This window comes from Leptonychotes weddellii, chromosome 7, assembly GCF_054177405.1.
Source record: "Leptonychotes weddellii isolate Sample4059 chromosome 7, ASM5417740v2, whole genome shotgun sequence".
Lineage (NCBI taxonomy): Eukaryota > Metazoa > Chordata > Mammalia > Carnivora > Phocidae > Leptonychotes > Leptonychotes weddellii.
Window position 1 is genome coordinate 96,200,941 of NC_138375.1, and position 18,890 is coordinate 96,219,830.

Sequence of the window (18,890 nt, forward strand, 5' to 3'; positions counted from 1 at the left end):
AGAGAGAGAGAGAGAGAGAGAGGCAGAGGCAGAGGGAGAAGCAGGCTCCCTGCCTAGCAGGGAGCCCAATGTGGGACTCGATCCCAGGACCCTGAGATCATGACCTGAGCCAAAGGCAGATGCTTAACCATCTGAGCCACCCAGGCGCCCCTCCCTGCTTTTTTTAAAAAGTAAAACAAACAACAACAAAACCCTCGGTAAAATTAATTTTAATAAAATATTTTAACCACTATATCTACATTATCTCAACATATATCAATATAAAAATTACTGCGATTTACTTTTTGTTGCAGGTCATCAAAATCTGTGTTTTTTACTTTTATACCCAATTCTTCAGGGGCACTAGCCACATTTCAGGTGCTTGACAGCCACAGGTGGCTACCACAGTGACAGGTGGAGGGCCTAGAACACACAATGATCCTTAGAGGGGCTTGTTGGACAATATTCTAGTTGGACATTGAAAAGGCATGTAGTAATCTTGTTGCTTTATTTATAAGCTTTGGATAAATTTTCTTAAAAAGGGTAGGGCCTGTAATCGCTGATATTTGAATTCCTGAAAACCTGGTAATGAAGGCTTAGAGCTAGATTTAATGTTCTTTAGGGGAAAAAAAATGACATGTAGTTTCTTACTTGGTCTGCAGCAATTCATGACTGTTAGGACAGCAATCGAGAACCTAAAACATGAATGATGCCTACTCCTGCCACAGTCTTTATTATTCTAAGTAGCAGCAGCTCAGGGGTGTTGAGCCCAAACACAGTCTCCTTCCCTTCCCCTTCTTTCATTGTCCAATGTGCTTACATTTGCCTACAGTGTTGAATCAGCAGGAGGACTGGGCAGGCTGGGGAAGAAAGACTGTAGTGATACAGGAAGAACTTAGAAAATGTGAATTAAATTCATGTGCAGAATTACAAAAATATTTTAATCCTTTTTAATAGAAAAAATATAAGTATATACTAATAGTGAAGACAGCAGTATCATGAACCCTATGTACCCACCATCCAACCTCCATAATTAATATTTACCTGCAGAAATTCTTAATGCTCAAGATCTGAGACTCTTTTACTTATTAAAAAGACCTATTTCGTTCTACATTTATTATAGGAACGTCAATGAAAATCTAGATTAAGGTAAAGAATAAATCTCCCAAAATGCTGATGTCTCACAAAACAGTGTCATTTGTTACAGAGGACTGTGGTCTTAGGGAGCAAAGAAAAGCAGGCTCTTGAGGGAGCTGCCCGATACTGTGCAGAAGTGGCTCAGGGCTCCTCCGAACAGTCCAGCCACCGTGGAGCCAGGCGCTATTCCGTCTCACACACGGTACGCGGCTCAGCACAGCTCCAGTCCTGCCCTGAGTACGGCTCCAAACAAGTTGATTCAATTTCCTGAATTACAGAGCAATGGTCTTTTAATAGTTTCATTTCCTTCGCAATGAAGTTTGGAGAACAGTTTAAGAGTCATTTTGGTAATAGGATCTTGCTTTTCTTTAAAAACAAAAACCCAACCAACCAAAGAAGAAAAGTTAAGTGAATTTTCGTGTTTTCGGAAGGTACCAGCTCTCTGGGTGAGAGAACACCGTCTGGGAGACATATGCCACAGGCAGAAGGAGTCTTTGCCCTAAGTTGTTCTAGTTTGTTTACATAATAAAGAAACTTGAACTAGAGGAAAGCAGAAAAAGAAGTTCTAAGACAACCATGGAGATTTTTCATGCTGAAAAAAATCCTTCAGGACGATCTGTAGATAGTAAGAGCTTCTATTAACTATTCCATGAAGGTAAGTCACATTAGTCACCTGTGTGGTTTTTAATCCTGGACGATTAGAGTGTATCTATTGGCAACTGTGCAAATCCTCTCTAACATGATGTTTTCTTTTTTTTTTTTTTTTAAGATTTTATTTATTTATTTGACAGAGAGAGACACAGCGAGAGAGGGAACACAAGCAGGGGGAGTGGGAGAGGGAGAAGCAGGCTTCCCACCGAGCAGGGAGCCCGATGCGGGGCTCGATCCCAGGACCCTGGGATCATGACCTGAGCTGAAGGCAGACGCTTAACGACTGAGCCACCCAGGCGCCCAAACATGATGTTTTCTAAAGCAAGTTCAGGAGTTTGGGAGTCAGGGCCAAATTCGAATCTTGGCTTCACCCTCGGCTCTGTGACCATGGGCCTTGGTTTCCTTACCTGTCAAGGAGGAATATGCCTCCCTCACTTAGTCGATAGGGAATTAGAGATGATTTCAGTACGCTGCCTACTCCCTAGTGTAACACATGGCATCCAGGGGCACTCAGTAATCCTCAGTGGTCATCCATCTCTCCTTTCATTTCCACCCCTCTCTCACTGGCCCTACGTTCAGCGTCTCATGTACAGAGCAGGGACACGGATGCATTCCTGGCTTGGCATCTCCTTAAAATTAGTTCGGTCTCCTAATAAAGCTAAAAAAAGCATAAGAGACTTCATCTCCGTTATTAAGAAGAAATAGACTCCCTAATTCAGTAGGACTATTAAGTAGGAGAGACAAGGCACTCATAGACTTTAGAATATATTTAACAAACTAATTAAATAGTTAGGATGGTCTATCTATTTACAATGAAGAAAAGAGAAAATCACAAATAAAACCAGAGGTAGCAAACTTCTGGCTATTATAGGTAAGTGGCCAATTCTAATACTTTGATAGAAGCCCTCAAAACAGAATGAAACCATCGTACCATAAAATATCCTATTGCTACATTTGGTATTCAGAAGACTATAGGTTTGGGGTGCCTGGCTGGCTCAGATGGTAGAGCATCTGACTTTTGATTTTGGGGTTGTGAGTTCGAGCCTCACACTAGGGGTATAGATTACCTTAACAACAACAAAAAAAGCTTTATATTTGATCCTTCCTATTATGGTTTTCCCAGTGAGTAAGGTACTTTCTAGTTAGGCTTGCTAAGATCTGGAATGTTTCTCAGAGTAGATCTTGAGCTTTGCAGGATGGTAAGAGGTTACAGAGAGAAGGCCTGGAGATGTTCTTTTGTTGATATCAATGACCAGGACCAATAATGTCAACAGTCCGTGATCTTTTAGTCTCCAGCCTCCGTGCAGTTTGGGGACTAAGAACAGCAGGCTCTGATTCCTTGAAGGGCCACACCACTATCTTCTCAAAATGATTCAAACACTTACTAGGTGAAACTAACATGTCATTATGTGTCAACTATACTTCAGTTAAAAAAAAAAAAGGTGTCAACCTTATATAGTTACAGTGGCACCAATATGTACTCAATTGTGATGCTTATTAAGAAATCTAAGACAGTCTAATTCTCCTTCCTTTCAAGGTGTCCTTTTATTTGTTTGCTTGCTTTTATTGTGGTTTATTACTGAAAGTTTCTAGAGTCTATTATTTATCCTTATTATTACAGAATTTTTATAATGGCTTTGGGAAACAATCTTTTTAACTCACTGTGCTGGGCAATAATAACTGGTCCCTTTCTACTGAAAACTTTCTAGAAAATATAGCAGAATTCAATGATAAGGAAAAAAACATAAAACACACTCGGGAGGGTGAGGGCCTTGAGACAACATAGTCTGCAGATACACTGTGATTGCTCTGGTACCCATGACTTCAGATCAAATTCAGTATTTCCTTATACTACGAAAAGTCTCTCAGGGCACCTGGCTGTCTCAGTTGGAGGAGCACACAACTCTTGATCTTGGGGTTGTGAGTTCAAGTCCCATGTTGGGTGTAGAGATTACTAAAAATAAATAAATAAATAAATAAACAAAAAAAATTCTTTCTCTTCATCACAACAAATCTGTAATAATGACTGATGTTTTTTGTAGAACGGGATTACTGTCTCAAAGTACTAACTTTTAATAAGTGGGTATTTGAATTTTGTAAATAAGGTATTACTTTAAAGCAAACATTTGCAGCAAAAAAAAAAAATTAAAGTAAGCAAAACCAAACAAACAGTGCACTGTAGGAGGGAACAAAACAGCTATTTAAAAAGCTGTTCTAGTATCTGCCACTGCAGGGAAGAGTGTGAGGGTGGGGTGCACAGGGATTCCCCTTGTCACTGGAGCCAGATTCACTACTGTTGTGACAGCAGGGGAGCAAGAAATGACATGATATCCCAGAGTATTTGACAGGAAAACAAAAAGGAAGGGATTAAAGCTAGCTTCACAGCGTAAAGTGAATAATATATAGCAATGTCAAATCCACAATTATAGTAAAACTGAAAACTGTTTTTAACATTACAAAGCCAACAATTCCAAGTTGTTGGGAATTTTGCTTTCCCCAAGTTCAACCCAGGTCCCTGGTCTAAATTAAAAGTAGTCTGGCTGCCTGCCAAGCTGTGAAGCTTGAGAATAAGAGGAAGTACATGGAAGCATAGTGGCAGGGATTGAGTCTGCCGGAACTGCAAGTTCCTTGGGGTCCACTGGGATCAGCACTTTGGCCGCTCTGTTGACCGATGGAAGAGAAGAGGTCACGGTGGAGGGTACTGGAGATGTGGCCGTGTGAGTGGAAGCACAGAGGAGGTGAGTGAGGAAGCCTAATTGAAAAAGGTACCGGAGCACTTTTGCCAGGAAGCCTCACCAACTAGTAAGAGCCAGTAACAGGTCATAATTGCACCTTTATATAACTAGACCTTGTGTGTCTTTAATCATTGATTTCTGATTTCTGCAATAATACATGCTCTATGTAAAAATAAGGAAAAGCTCCACAAAAAGCACAGAAAAATATTTAATAATCACTCATCAAGTTATCACCCGAAGTTAAGAATGGACATTTTGATGTACTCTTTTTCTAAACTACATTTTAAAGTAAAAATTTACATTCTATGGTACAAAATATTCTATAACCTGATTTTTTTTTCTAAGAGTTATATTAAAAATTCCAGACATAAGAAAAAGCTGTTGGAGCCCTTCCCTCATGCCCAAGTCCATTCTGCTCTTCAAAAAATGGAAAGGCCACTTTGGGTTGGAATGATTTGGAAGATTTCATAAGTGAGTGGCCATTTGAGTAGGGCCTTTCAGAATGGTAAAATTTTTAAGAGGCACAGACAAGAAGGCACATATTTTAGGTGGAAGAAAGAGAATGAACAAATTTGTGAAGGTGCAAAGAGCTACAGGAACACACAAATTTGGCTGACACAAAGAGTTCTGGGAAGTAAGGAAGGGATTTGATGGCTAAGCTGAGGACTGTGAACAAGGAGAGGAATAACAAGAAGCAGGAAATAAAAAAAAAGAAAAAGAAAAAAATGGTAGGTGAGGGCCTTTGGAAGTTGGTGACTGGGTCATCAGTGGTAACTCTGGAGAGAAAGTAACTTTCCAGTTCAGTTGGTGGAGGCAAAAGCCAGATAAAAGAGGTTTGCCAAGACTGTTTCTTACAGTGAGAAATTAGGCTGTAAAAGGAAGAACAACTGAATAGTAGCAATAGGGTTGTCAAAGTCAGTAGCAATAACCCCAGTTTTTTCCCAAAGATGGCAAACCAGTAAGGCTTGGTATGAGAGACATCCCTGAGCAGAAGGAAAGAAGTAGTGAAGTATATGAGGAGAAAAAAAGATGAAGTACTCAGTCTCGATGGCCTTACTTTTCTTAGTGGAGAGCAGAAAGGTAGTGAGAGACTCAGGGGAACTCAATAAAGGAGGTGGACAGGACAGCAGAGTAACACTGGTTGTCCAGACAGGTCAGATAGCATTACTTTGTACTGGGGCACGTTAATGGACTCACACCATCTCCGGAAAGTTCTGAATCCCAAGGGCACCATATCTAAGTGAGATGGTGGAGGAATCCAGGGCTGGGCACTAGGCTGAAGGTCATGCAGAAGTCAAGATATTTATGAGCACAGTCAGTGGTTGACCAACGTAATAGGTTGGCCAGGGAAGGGAAGGAAGCATACAGTGACTTAAGAGCCTGGGTAGGGTGGGATAGAAGATGGTGTGATTGGAAAGGCTAGTGTAGAATGGAGGTGCCCTGGGGGTGGTTTTTTTTGGGGTGGGTGGGGGAGGTTGGGGGGATGATGATCTAAATTACAGCAATGTATTTCAGTATATGTATGAGGCACTATGCAATCCAGAAACAAAAGTTTAGGGGAACAAATCAGTTGGCTAAAATAAGAACAAAGAGCCTGATTTTGATAATTTGTTCTTCTAATTTCTGAATCAAACAGAATAAAAAGCACACTGGAAAAATGCATCAGCCCTAGAAATAATCTGACAGCTGAGTCTTCAACAAGAGTGGAAACTGGGGGACTGTAACTCAGGAAGGTTTGGCTGGTAGCCACCTGGCAGCCAATTCACTGTACACAGAAAGGAATGGCTCAGGTTAATGAAGCAGCTCAAATTACTTAGAGGCATTTGGGTTACAAACTCCGTAGTAGGTGGGGTATGCCAGCCACAGAGAAAGGGTACCTCCCACAGAAAATGTATAAAGAAACTGTGTAGAGAATATCCCAACATACGCAGACCATTTCTATCAGGAAGGAGTTTACCTTTCTTTCCCAACCTCCTATAGAACTAAAACATTGTACGGCACATGTCAAAACTAGCTGCTATAAATGCTCAAATGCATAAACAAAGCTTTGAATTTTAATTATGCAATATATTGGAATGTTAATAAGCAAGAAAATGCAGGGTTTTTTTTTTTAACTTACAGAATTAGAGTTAGTCACTTGTACACTACAACTTAATGATGTATGATATGATAAGATGCAAGACTTAAAAGTTAAAAGCTGTTACCAAATCTCTTACTCTAAAATCTAGGTGTAATAAATATTTTATACTAGGAATTAAAAGGGAGGGAGCAATTGCAAAATTAACAAAAGGAGAAAAGAAAATACAATACCTCTGGATTCATTATCCCTTCTTTTTTAAAACAGCTGTAAAACATGTCCATGGAAAATACTTCACTCCAAAGATATCCATAATATTGGCCATCATATCCCCCTGCCAAATGTCCAAAAGTGGCTGGCATATTTGTGCCTTTAAAGAAAGATACATTTCAATCAATGTGATGGCCAATGTTAATAATCAGGTTATCAGCTGGCTAAGGTTTCCCTATGGGGAGTCCAGACACTGGGGAGAAGAGACAAGCAGGATCTCACCTGTAGTACTCCCTGGGTTTACCTGTGCCCTTGGCCAAGATGTTTACAAACTTCTCTGCTATGATGACTCAACCTCCGAGATGGTTTCGGCCCTAAGCTCTGGAATGCCTAACAATAGTTTCAGAGGCTTTGTCCACACCCATCAGATAGCTCGGTGTTTCAGAACTACTCAGTCCTTTCTTATCCCTTAGACACATGTGTCTTACAGATACTCTAATCCTAAGCCTACTCTTTGTCACACCTCTTTATATCTAAAATGTGTCAGAATGGCACTTATTTTAGGTTCATAATTACTGAAAAATAACTCTTTATTTAAAAAGCTAAAAAGGTTTTACCAACACAATCTATCTCTAGGGCTACTTTTAAAAAAGGATTTTTGTCAAAGTGGCCTCAGGCACAAAGATGTTGTATGGTCTACTCTAAACAAATCACAAAAGGAAGTGAGGAGCCTGGATTGACTCAATTAACTCTTCTGATCTTCAGTATCACTATAAATGTGATGGATTCATTTAAATAACGACCTCGTTGGTGAAAAAAGTCACCATACCAAACTATGTATCATGAACAACTACATGTTGGCTTAAAATATATATAACTATAAATGTGAACACACACGTGTGAGCACCTACCCATCCACATGAATGCCATAAATACTGGGTTAGAAAGTGCTAGTTAAACTGCCTTAACCGATCTCAGAACCAAACACAGAAACACGGCAGAAGCTTGTGCTTCTCTCCAAAATTGCCCCTTCTGCCAATTTCTTAGTGAAATCACTGGGAAGTCGCTGTCCGTACACGGAGGGAGGAGCCAGGTGGGTACTGCCAAATGTGAATGGCTTTCTCTGCTCTGGGGGGAGGCCAATTGCTCATGCCTGATTACACGAAAATGGGGCAAAGTGGGAGCCACCTCTCCTTTAAGCACATTTGGATAGGATAACTCATATGGACATGGTAAGCTTATCTGAAAGTCATGGCCTGATTACAGGAATCAGAAACAAATTACATGAGGTAAGCTGCCTGACCAACTCTACCTTCCCTGGCAGGGCTGGTAGGTGTATACCCTGCGCCTGACAGAAAAAGTGAATTCAAGTCGCAGTATTTACAAACCTGGAGTAGCAGCAACACCTAAAACCTCAGTGCAGTATTTGGCATATTCACTTGCAGCGTCCAGCGATGCGTCCGTATGGAGAGACTGGTCAACTTTGCTCAAAACAATCTGGCGTAAGGTCAGAAGACCTAATAACATAAGAATGTTTGGGCATGTTTTGGAGAAGAGAGAACTATGTGTTCTAATATCACAAGATCAAAGATTTCAAGAATTGATGCCTGTAGTACATACTACAAAATGGGGGCAAGGTATCTCATTTAAGATTTAAAAGGAGATGGATTTTTTTTCTTGGACACAATCCCAGTATATTTAGCGGTCTTCCCTCCCCACGTTAGCATCATTATTAAAGGGGAAATAAGTTGTATGGGAGAAGATGCCAGCAATTCTCTATTAAGCAATTCTAACGTATTTTCCTCTTCTAAAATTACAAGTCATACCTGTGTTGACCAGTCTGGAAGCAACAAGTTTTTCAAGCAGATCATCCATAATAGGGCTTCCATCTTTATAATGTTTTGACAATCTTCGGAGGGAATCCATGTCCCATACCCAATTTTCAAGCATTTGGGATGGCACCTCTACAAAGTCAGTTTCCACATTTGTTCCACTAAACCGTGCAAAATCAGTCTAGAAAGTAAACATAGAAGTATTTGTTTTTTTTTTTTAAAGCACTGAATGAAAACTGCCTATGTGATGAATCATAATTAAGACTCTCTACAACTAGGGCACCTGGCTGGCTCAGTTGGTAGAGCATGCGACTCTTGATTTTGGGGTCGTGAGTTCGAGCCCCACAGAGGGTATAGAGTTTACTTAAATATTAAAAAAAAAAAAAAAGACTCTCTAAAACTTAAGTCAGAATCAGAGTCAACTGTGTCTTTGAATAAAGGGTTAGGATAACTTCAAATTTTTTTTTTTTTTTAGGATAACTTCAAATTTAAATGAAAGCAAAATGCAGTAGCCAAGCAGCCTGAAAAATAACCACCAAGTACTCTATGTTAAATTAATATTTCATTTTTTTTTAAAGATTTTATTTATTTATTTATTTGAGAGAGAGAGAGAGAGAGAGAAACAGCATGAGAGGGGATAGGGTCAGAGGGAGAAGCAGGCTCCCCGCTGAGCCGGGAGCCCGATGTGGGACTCGATCCCAGGACTCCGGGATCATGACCTGAGCTGAAGGCAGTCGCTTAACTGACTGAGCCACTCAGGCGCCCAATATTTCATTCTTTTGAATCATAGACAAACTTGGAACAATCATCAGGAAACATAACTGAAAACAAAAATCGGTCTGAGTTAAAACGAGCCTTAAGCTTTGGAAGTAAAAATATTAAAAAAATTTTTTCCATTACAAATGAATAGATTTAAGACAATTTCTCCCTACTTCTCTTTTCTGTTTGCTTCCTTTTGTTTATTCAATACATGCCTTTCTGGGGCACTCATCACTCTATTATTTAACTACTCAAGTTTCAATCAAAATCAACGAGTTAAATGACAACACTGCAGGCAGATATCCTTCGCATGTGTGTTATGTTTTGTGTTCTAAACTTTAAATAAGTGATTCTGAGATAACTGTGCTGTGGAAAGCCTGGTTGTACCTTGCAGGGTAGAAGAGGTTATCTTAACACAAGAAGCCACTTCAGTGGGAGTTAGAGCTGTGGATCAGCCGGCATGTGGGGTGAATGAAACGCGTTTCCTGGACAAACAAAGGATATGCTCAGAAGTTAAAGCATCCCTTGTAAAAATAAAGGGCTTATTCTGAAGGTGTGGGCTAAGAGTTAAAAAAAAGTGTTTTTTTTTTTTTAAAGTGAATTTTAGTAAATTGTTGACTCAGATGTCAGAAAAGCTCTTGATCTGAAAGAGGGGAATTCACTAGAGCAGGCTGATGTTTTCTAACCTGCACACCATCCACAGAACTTCTGTAAAATTGACATGGGCAGAGGAGATTTAGCATTAAACCAACCGGGTCATCTGCAGAATGGGGTTATCATTGTGTTATCTTTCCCTGAACCTCTGTCCTGTTTCCCTCACAGATGTGTGACACCCCAATCCCTCCCTGACTTCATCATCCCTGGGGCTCTGCAGGGAAGGGAAAGGAAGACGGGCTGAAGCACCGGAGGAGGCAGCAGATGGGATGCCGAATCAGCAGCAAAGAACGATTCTGCTTTTGGCCCAGGGCAGAAGCACAGATGTCAACGCCATTTCACATTCTGCCTTCCTCTCTTTATGCAAAAAAATGTTTTGCTTGACTTCCTATTATAATTGCGGTGATTCTAGATATGAAGAGCTGCAAATACTGAAGGGCCAAAGGGAATGAAATTCACTAGGCATTGGAATTAGGCCACCTGTATTTGAGGACATCCCAATAAAAAGTTCTTATAGGAAAGAGGCAAGGGTTCCAGAAAACTGAATACTTTGCCTCTTTCTGGTATATAATCTTCTAAAATAACAAACATCCTACACTTAGATAAAACAATCTGATACAATAATCATAATCGACATCTATTGAGACTTTACCAGGTAAGGCATTATGCTAGGCCCTTTACATGGATTATCTGATTCAAATTCCAAAATGATTGTATGAACTACATACTGTAATCTCTGTTTTGAGATAAGGAAATTGAAACATACTAAGATTAACAGGAGAACGAGGATTTGAAACCCACGGTTTTAACCACAACTGCTATAATGCCACTCTATCTTATAAGAAAAATGAAAAACATAAAAGGTTAAATTAGCATGTTACAAAGTGGCTAAATCCTCCTGGACGTTGTTTAAAGTAGGAAAGTCTTATATCAAACTTGCTTTCATAAGAAGAGCAAAACAGGTTTCAGTTGTGCTTCCTTAGAAATCCTACTTCCTCTCTGTACTGGAAGATGTTTCAAGGATCAGACCTGAGGCTGGGTGTAAAGGTCAGCCTTTGTAACCACCTATCCTGTACCTGGGATTCTGTTATACTAACTGCATGATTTTCTAAAGATTACAGTTTTTAAATAAGTACTAACAGAGCAAATAAAGGCAAATAAATCACACCATCAGCGACCACTATACAATTATCTTGACAAAAATACACATTTTGTATATTCTGCTTGTGTGAATGTTTTTCGATCAGCATTTGCAAATGAGGGTGCAAATCAACCCCAAATAACAAAATGTGTGTGTGTGTGTTTGGAGGTGGTGGTGGTGGTATTTCAGAACCTAGAAAAACATGAACAAATGAATAATTCATGAGCTAAAATTGAATAAAATAAAAATTAACGCAGTTATGTCACTCAGAGTAGAGAAGAGAGGGCTTATTCTGTCCAAAGCCATTGGGTGGTGGGGGAGAGAGCACAGCAAATGAATGAACAGATCAACAATGTCTTCTAAAGAACAAAAGGAAATGTTTGCAAGGAGTAAAACCTAAAAATAACCCTACTGCTTACTAATTTCCCGAAAGCCAGTCACGCTGTTTTCTCTGTGTGCCCTTTGAGCAGTATCATTTAAATATTTTTCAAATGAGGAGGACAAAGAACCTATGAAACTCAAAAGCTCAATTTCCAGCAAACAACTAAATTCTGAAAAGAAAGGACTCCACAGTCAGCCACTGTATAAGTCTACAAAGAAACCCTGAACAAGTCTTAGGATCTAGTAGCCTGCTGGGGGTCTGACACTCAAAACAGCATGACTGCTGAATGATTACTCACTGTTGACCAGCCAGCAAACACCACTCCCTTGTTTTAAACTGTAGGTTCCAAAGAACCCTAAAAAGTCCTTTATATAGTTTTCAATAAGAACAATTTGAAGATGTTGGATATATAGTAGCTTATAGGCTATAGTAACTACTGATGTTAATATACTTCCCAGATAAAGCAGAGCATTGTGAATTAAAAGTAATCTGATTAACAAATCACTTTGCAGGTGATACTTCAAAAAGTTTTAGAGCATTATTGCTGCAAGAAATGTTTTGACAATAAAAGCCTAGAAAACAATATAAACTCAGATTTCTCTTTGGTTATAATTTCTTGAGAGGCAGAAAGTTGTCTAAAACGATTAGATTTTTCATTATTACTTTTTTAAACAGACAATAGGATGCTTAAAATATACACTATTACAGATTTTTACAGCAGATCACTTGATGCTGTAGAGATTAACTTCTCAATTCAGACAACACAGCAGGAACTGGAGCAAAATTATATAAACTAGAGCTCAAAAGTCACGTGAGCTTTTGGTGTATTTAAAGACCAAAGTCTTACTGGATTATTGTTCTAATTAAGTGACTGAATGCTTTTAGGGGTTGCAACTGAAGTTTTTTTTTTTTTTTCTTTTAAAGATTTTATTTATTTATTTGACAGAGAGAGACATAGTGAGAGAGGGAACACAAGCAGGGGGAGTGGGAGAGGGAGAAGCAGGCCTCCCGCAGAGCAGGGAGCCCGACGTGGGGCTTGATCTCAGGATCCTGAGATTATGACCTGAGCCGAAAGCAGATGCTTAAACGACTGAGCCACCCAGGCGCCCCACAACTAAAGTTTTATATTCATGATACCAAATCCCAACTCAAAGAAAAAGCAGTTGCTGAAATCAGTAAGTGTACTGTGTTCAGAGGCCCCAGGAGAATGGACTCTGGCTATCTGAGGTGATCCCCTACTGATTTCCTAGCAGTCATTCCATATCCTGACATGTCTGATTTACCCCTAAATCCAGGGATCCTGCAGATGTTTATGTAACAAAACATTAAAAAAAGAAAAGTGCCACTGTCTCCCAGACTTTGCCACAAATAGAGGGTTAAAGTTCATACTTTTAACTTCACATACACCTACCCATCAATGGAAGTAATAATAGTAATAAAGAGACCCTGAATAATACTTTGCTAACTTGCTTATTAATCTTCACAGCAGCCCCATAGTTCAGCAGATCAGTATCACCACCATGATTTAAAAGACAATCCGCAGAGGTCTTAAATACTGTTTTTCTTTTCTTTTTTTTTTTGAGAGAGAGAGAGCTCGCTCGCATGTGCGAGTAGGGGCAGGGGTGGTGGTGATGGTCGGGTAGTGGGGAGGGGCAGAAGGAAAGGGAGAGAGAATCTTTAGTAGGCTCCATGCCCAACATGGAGCCTGAGGCTCTGAGATCATGACCTGAGCTGACATCAAGCACATGTGTACACATGTGTATATACATATATAAGGAAATAAACACACAAATAAATAAAGTAACAAAAAAGAGATCCTGAAAGAAATCACTTCTAACTGTGCAGGGCTGGGGGTAGGGAGCAGAGGCAACGAGGTTGTTGGTAAGTGTTTACTGTACTTGAGGACTAAAACTGAAAGGTCACCTTACACAGAGGGAGATGTGGAACTAGATAAACTCATTCATTCCACACATGCTTACGTGCGGTTGATTTAGAGGGAATGTCATTTAAGAGGCTAAGGAGAAAAAAGTCCATCCAACAGGAATACATACTTGGGAGATCAAATTCCGACCACATGACACAGTGCTGTCTCTAGGGCGTGGGACTGAGAGCACAAAAGTGGTTACAGGCAACAGAGTGGTGAAGAGCGTGACCATCAGATCGTGGGCGAACCATTCAACCCTCTTGAGTCTCAGTTCTCCCCATCTGGAAATGGGGGGGGAATAACAGTTTAATAAGAGAAGTAGGTTGGTAAATCTACTTCAGGAAATACTGTGAGGATAAAATTAATTAATGAATGTAACGCACTGATTACAGCGTCTGGCACATGGTCAGTGCCCACTAAATCTTGGCTGCTATTATCCTTCTCAGCCTGCCCAGTTTACCTAACCAGGTATGGTCTTGGCTAGTCTGATCATGCTTGTCCTTGGCTTCCTCCAAGGATCTATTTTCAGTACTAATACTGAAGATAAAACAAACCCACATTTTTTTCAACTCATTTCCCACCATTCACAATACTCGAAACTGCTTATTCTGCTCTAGCTTTGGGAATCAAATTTCCAAATAGGCAATAAACATTAAAACAACAGAAAAACAAACACAAATCTGATGGTTTCTTTCATTTTTTAAATAAATTTATTTATTTAAGAGAGAGAGAGAGCACGAGAGTGTACATGAGTGGGAGGGGCGGAGAGAGAATCCCAAGCAGACTCCACGGTGAGTACAGAGCCCGAGACGGGGATCCTTGTCAGGACCCTGAGCCGAAACCAAGAGTCGGAGGCTTAACCACTATGCCACCCAAGCGCCGCTAAGCCAGATGGTTTCTAATCACCTTCCATAGATCTTCATCCAAAACTCTACTGAGGGTAGGCATTTGTGAATTTCTTAAACAGGAGGTGACAGTACCTTGCCTCATAGCAACTTTTTTCCTCCTCTTAAATTATGACTTTTGTGCTATGTGTTGATCCCCAAAGGGTTGAGTTATGTATAAATATATTTAGAAGAACACTTCAAATATGTATGGCACTTAATGCTTTCCCAAGTACCTTTTACACATGATTAAATCTTGCAGGCACCCAGGGAAGTAGGTATGAGAATTGCTGTCCTCATTTATGAATAAGAAAAATGAGATGGCTCAAGAAGGCAGAATAACTTGCTAAAAGTCACATAGTCCGGCCAACAAGTACATGGATGTTTTAATAGTGTTTTTTTGTTTCTTTTTTTAAGATTTACTTATGAGAGAGAGACAGAGCATTTACAAGCTGGGGGAGAGACAGAGGGAGAGAATCCCAAGCAGACTCCTTATCCAGAGTGGAGTCCCACATGGGGATCTGATCCCATGACCCAGGGATCAAGACCTGAGACGAAACCAAGAGTTGGGCACTCAACCGAGTGAGCCACCCAGGCGCCCCTAAAGCAGTGTTCTTATCCTAAACCGAGGGTGCCTTCCTGACCCCTGTACCACAGGGTTTATTTACAAGACAAGAAGCTCTCTATTAGTCTTCTGACCAAATTAACACATTATTTGGAACTACATAATTTGAAGTTCTTCTGCCCTTCGATCCTTTTCACTTTTAATTACTAAGGCTTTAATGTGATTCTGTGTTGCTTTAAGACATATTTATTATATATTTTTTGGGAGACACAGAGAGAGAGAGAGAGCAAGAGCGTGCGCATATACACGCAGGAGTGGGAGAGAGAATCTCAAGCAGACTCCACTGTGAGTGGAGCCCAATGCGGGGTTTGATCTCACAACCATGACATCATCATCTAAGCTGAAACCAAGAGTCAGCTGCCTAACCAATCGCGCCACCTAGGCGCCCCTGTGTTGCTTTAAAATAATGATCTTTAACAGTCTACAATTCACTACTCCTAATGTGCACACCAACACAGACATCATTATGGAAGCTGTTAAGAAGCATTACTTTTCTTTTCTAGCTAAGTTCAAAAGGCCAGTGATTACTGAGAGCTCAAACCACAATAAAGTCAAGAAACAGGAACAGATACTAGAGATGCCACCTCTTGATTGCTATCTTCAAAATTCTATGCCCCATAGTATTAACACAAGAAAATATAAGTGAAACTCATCTGCTGAATGATGAAATAGTACACATATTGAACTGGCGCACCTACATGTCTGAAAACTGGATGTTCCGGCAGTCACATTTAAATATTACTACGACAAGCTCCAACGAGCTCTTCTGGTCATCACACTTGCACAAGGCCAAAGTGGGGAACCAAACACTGAGCTGCCATATCTTAAAATCAATCTAGTGGATGTGTATGGCAAAATTTTTTTTTAACTAGAGAAAGAGAGAGAGGAAGGGAGGGGCAGATGGAGAGGGAGAGAGAGAATTTTATTTTTTTTTGAGAGAGAGAGAGAATCTTTTTTTTTTTAAGATTTTTATTTATTTATTTGACACAGAGAGACACAGCGAGAGAGGGAACACAAGCAGGGGGAGCGGGAGAGGGAGAAGCAGGCTTCCCGCTGAGCAGGGAGCCCGATGCGGGACTCGATCCCAGGACCTGGGATCATGACCTGAGCCGAAGGCAGATACTTAACAACTGAGCCACCCAGGCACCCCGAGAGAGAGAGAATCTTAAGCAGGCTCCTTGCTCAGTGTGAAACCTGATGTGGGGCTTGATCAAACAACCTTTAGATCATCACCTGATCTGAAATCAAGAGTCAGACACTTAACCGACTAGCCACCCAGGTGCCCGGGTATGGCAAATTTTTATTTGACTATGTATTTCTCAAAGAAGTCAGAAGTACTACTAAACACAGGAGCTATTAAGCTCCTTATTCACTACCACCCAATTTAGGTCAATACAAGAGGTTTTGAAATTATTATAAAGCTGCAAAAACGTGGTTTTGTGCTTATTACTTTTGAGACAAAAGTACTGATTATTGGTTCCATATACGATTAACTTAAAAGTTCTTTTTAAAAATGTTTTAATTGAGCTGTAGTGGACATACAATATTATATTAGTTTCAGGTATACAACATAGTAATTCAATGTTTATATCTTTAAAAGTTCTTAAAACATTACAGTATATTTGAAAGAATTAATAGACAAAAAGATATTTTTCAAAGATAATCTCAGGAGAAGATTACCAATCAAAGGATTGTACTACATACTATTTAACTATATGACACATTCTGTGTTCACGAAGGAAGTTAGGCAAACTCTAAGAATTGAATATAGTCCACTGTTTCAAGACAGAGACACCATATACCAACACTATCACCAGCGTAATACTGTCATCAGTATTTCAGTATATATACCGATTCATGTATATATATTTCCATATAGTTTACAGAGTTCAGTCCATGATGTCATCTATAGTTCATGAATCGGTATATATTATTGACATAATACCAGCAACATTATTTCCCAGCACTAAAAGTGGCTATATATATATATATATATATACATGAATCGGTATATATTACTATATATTATAATATATACATGAATCAGTATATATTATTGACATAATACCAGCAACATTATTTCCCAGCACTAAAAGTGGCTATCTCAAAGGATCAAAAATAACATAAAAGATCATAAGGATAACAGAGTGGTAGAGAAATGCATTATGAGCACATGGTAAGCATATGGTACTCAGGTTCGAATAGGACTGTGTCTGAAAACAAGAACACATATGAAGAGCACTGAAAACCTGATCCGAGAATCACTATTATTTTAATAAATGTGATCAAGACACCAATTACTTTCTTATGAAATCATTAGCTGATAATCAATATACAAATAAGGAGGAAACTGCTATAACCCAGGAGTTCTTAACTTGGAATTCATTACGGTCTGGGCTTCAAGGAATCTGTGAGCCCTTTGGAATCCCATGTAAAAATCTGAGTGTATGAGGTGTACGTACATTTTCCTAGAAGAGGTATCCACAGCTTAAATCAGATTTTCATAGAATCCTCATATCCAAAAAAGATCCACTATTCTAAAAACAGGCTATAGTTTATATATGTACAAATATATAACTGGAACTTGGATAATCTAAGTAATATTCCAAAAGTCTAAAATTTAAAAAGGTATTTGACTTTTCTAAATTACTCATAAAAACATTTTAGAAAAATGGAACTAGACTTATTCTAAATAAAGGAAATAGCCGGGGTGCCTCAGTTGGTTAAGCGTCTGCCTTTGGTTCAGGTCATGATCTCAGGGTCCTGGGATCAAGTCCTGCATTGGGCTCCCTGCTCAGTGGGGAGCCTGCTTCTCCCTCTGCCTGCCGTTCCCCTGCTTATGAGCACTTGCTCTCTCTCTCTCTGACAGATAGATAGATAGATAGATAGATAGATAAATAAATAAATAAATAAATAAATAAAGGAAACAGCCATAGAATGGACACTGATTGAAAATAAATATTTCAGGAACCCTATAGCTGTGAAGTACTTCAAAACTATGTAAGAAAGAAAATTTAGGTTATTCTGGAAGATTTCTTTTCCTTGGATTAAAAACAGGATAAAAATGGCTATATCAGTGTATGAGGACTTCTTTATCTGAATAGATTCATATCTTATTTCCCTATTTTTTTTTAATAAACATGGCAACACCAGAATGTAGAGATAAAATCTTTGAAAGAACTAAACAGATTTTTTTTTTAAGATTATTTATTTATTTATTTATTTGACAGAGAGAGACACAGCGAGACAGGGAACACAAGCAGGGGGAGTGGGAGAGGGAGAAGCAGGCTCCCCAGTGAGCAAGCAGCCCGATGTGGGGCTCGATCCCAGGACCCTGGGATCATGACCTGAGCCGAAGGCAGACGCTTAACGACTGAGCCACTCAGGTGCCCCACTAAACAGATTTTTAACAATAGTGACAATAATATTTTGGAATTGAGTCGGTACATTTTGGTTATTACGATGATTAGGGGATATTCTGAGGTCCAGGGATGCTAGATATCCAGGACTGAACTGCACATGTCAGGACAAAAAAAAAAAAAATTGTCCCATATGCTGCACACCATTCATATGTCCTAGTGGACATTCACGTAAGTGAAAAATCTATAATTAAGTGAGCCCGGGTTTAAACTAACTCCACGTATTTCTGTAAAGTATTTTGTACCAACTTTTAATTTTCAGGACTCTTTTTTTTTTTTTTTAAAGACTTTATTTATTTATTTGACAGAGAGATCACAAGTAGGCAGAACAGCAGGCAGAGGGAGAGGGAGAAGCAGGCTTCCCGCCGAGCAGGGAGCTGGATGTGGGACTCGATCCCAGGACCCTGGGACCATGACCTGAGCCGAAGGCAGACACGTAACTGACTGAGCCACCCAGGCGCCCCAATTTCCGGGACTCTTA

General features: G+C 39.6%; 1 protein-coding gene across 2 annotated transcripts in view; it reads right to left on the minus strand.

Moving 5' to 3' along the window:
* NLN (neurolysin) overlaps positions 1-18,890 on the minus strand; it is a 93,588-nt gene that overhangs the window by 3,206 nt on the left and 71,492 nt on the right. For both annotated transcript variants that reach the window (XM_081825694.1, XM_081825695.1), the window contains 3 exons: positions 8,616-8,802; positions 8,178-8,306; positions 6,813-6,949 (listed from right to left, as the gene is read on the minus strand). In XM_081825694.1, coding sequence (XP_081681820.1) covers positions 6,813-6,949; positions 8,178-8,306; positions 8,616-8,802 — 453 coding nt within the window. The remainder of the gene's footprint in view (positions 1-6,812; positions 6,950-8,177; positions 8,307-8,615; positions 8,803-18,890) is intronic.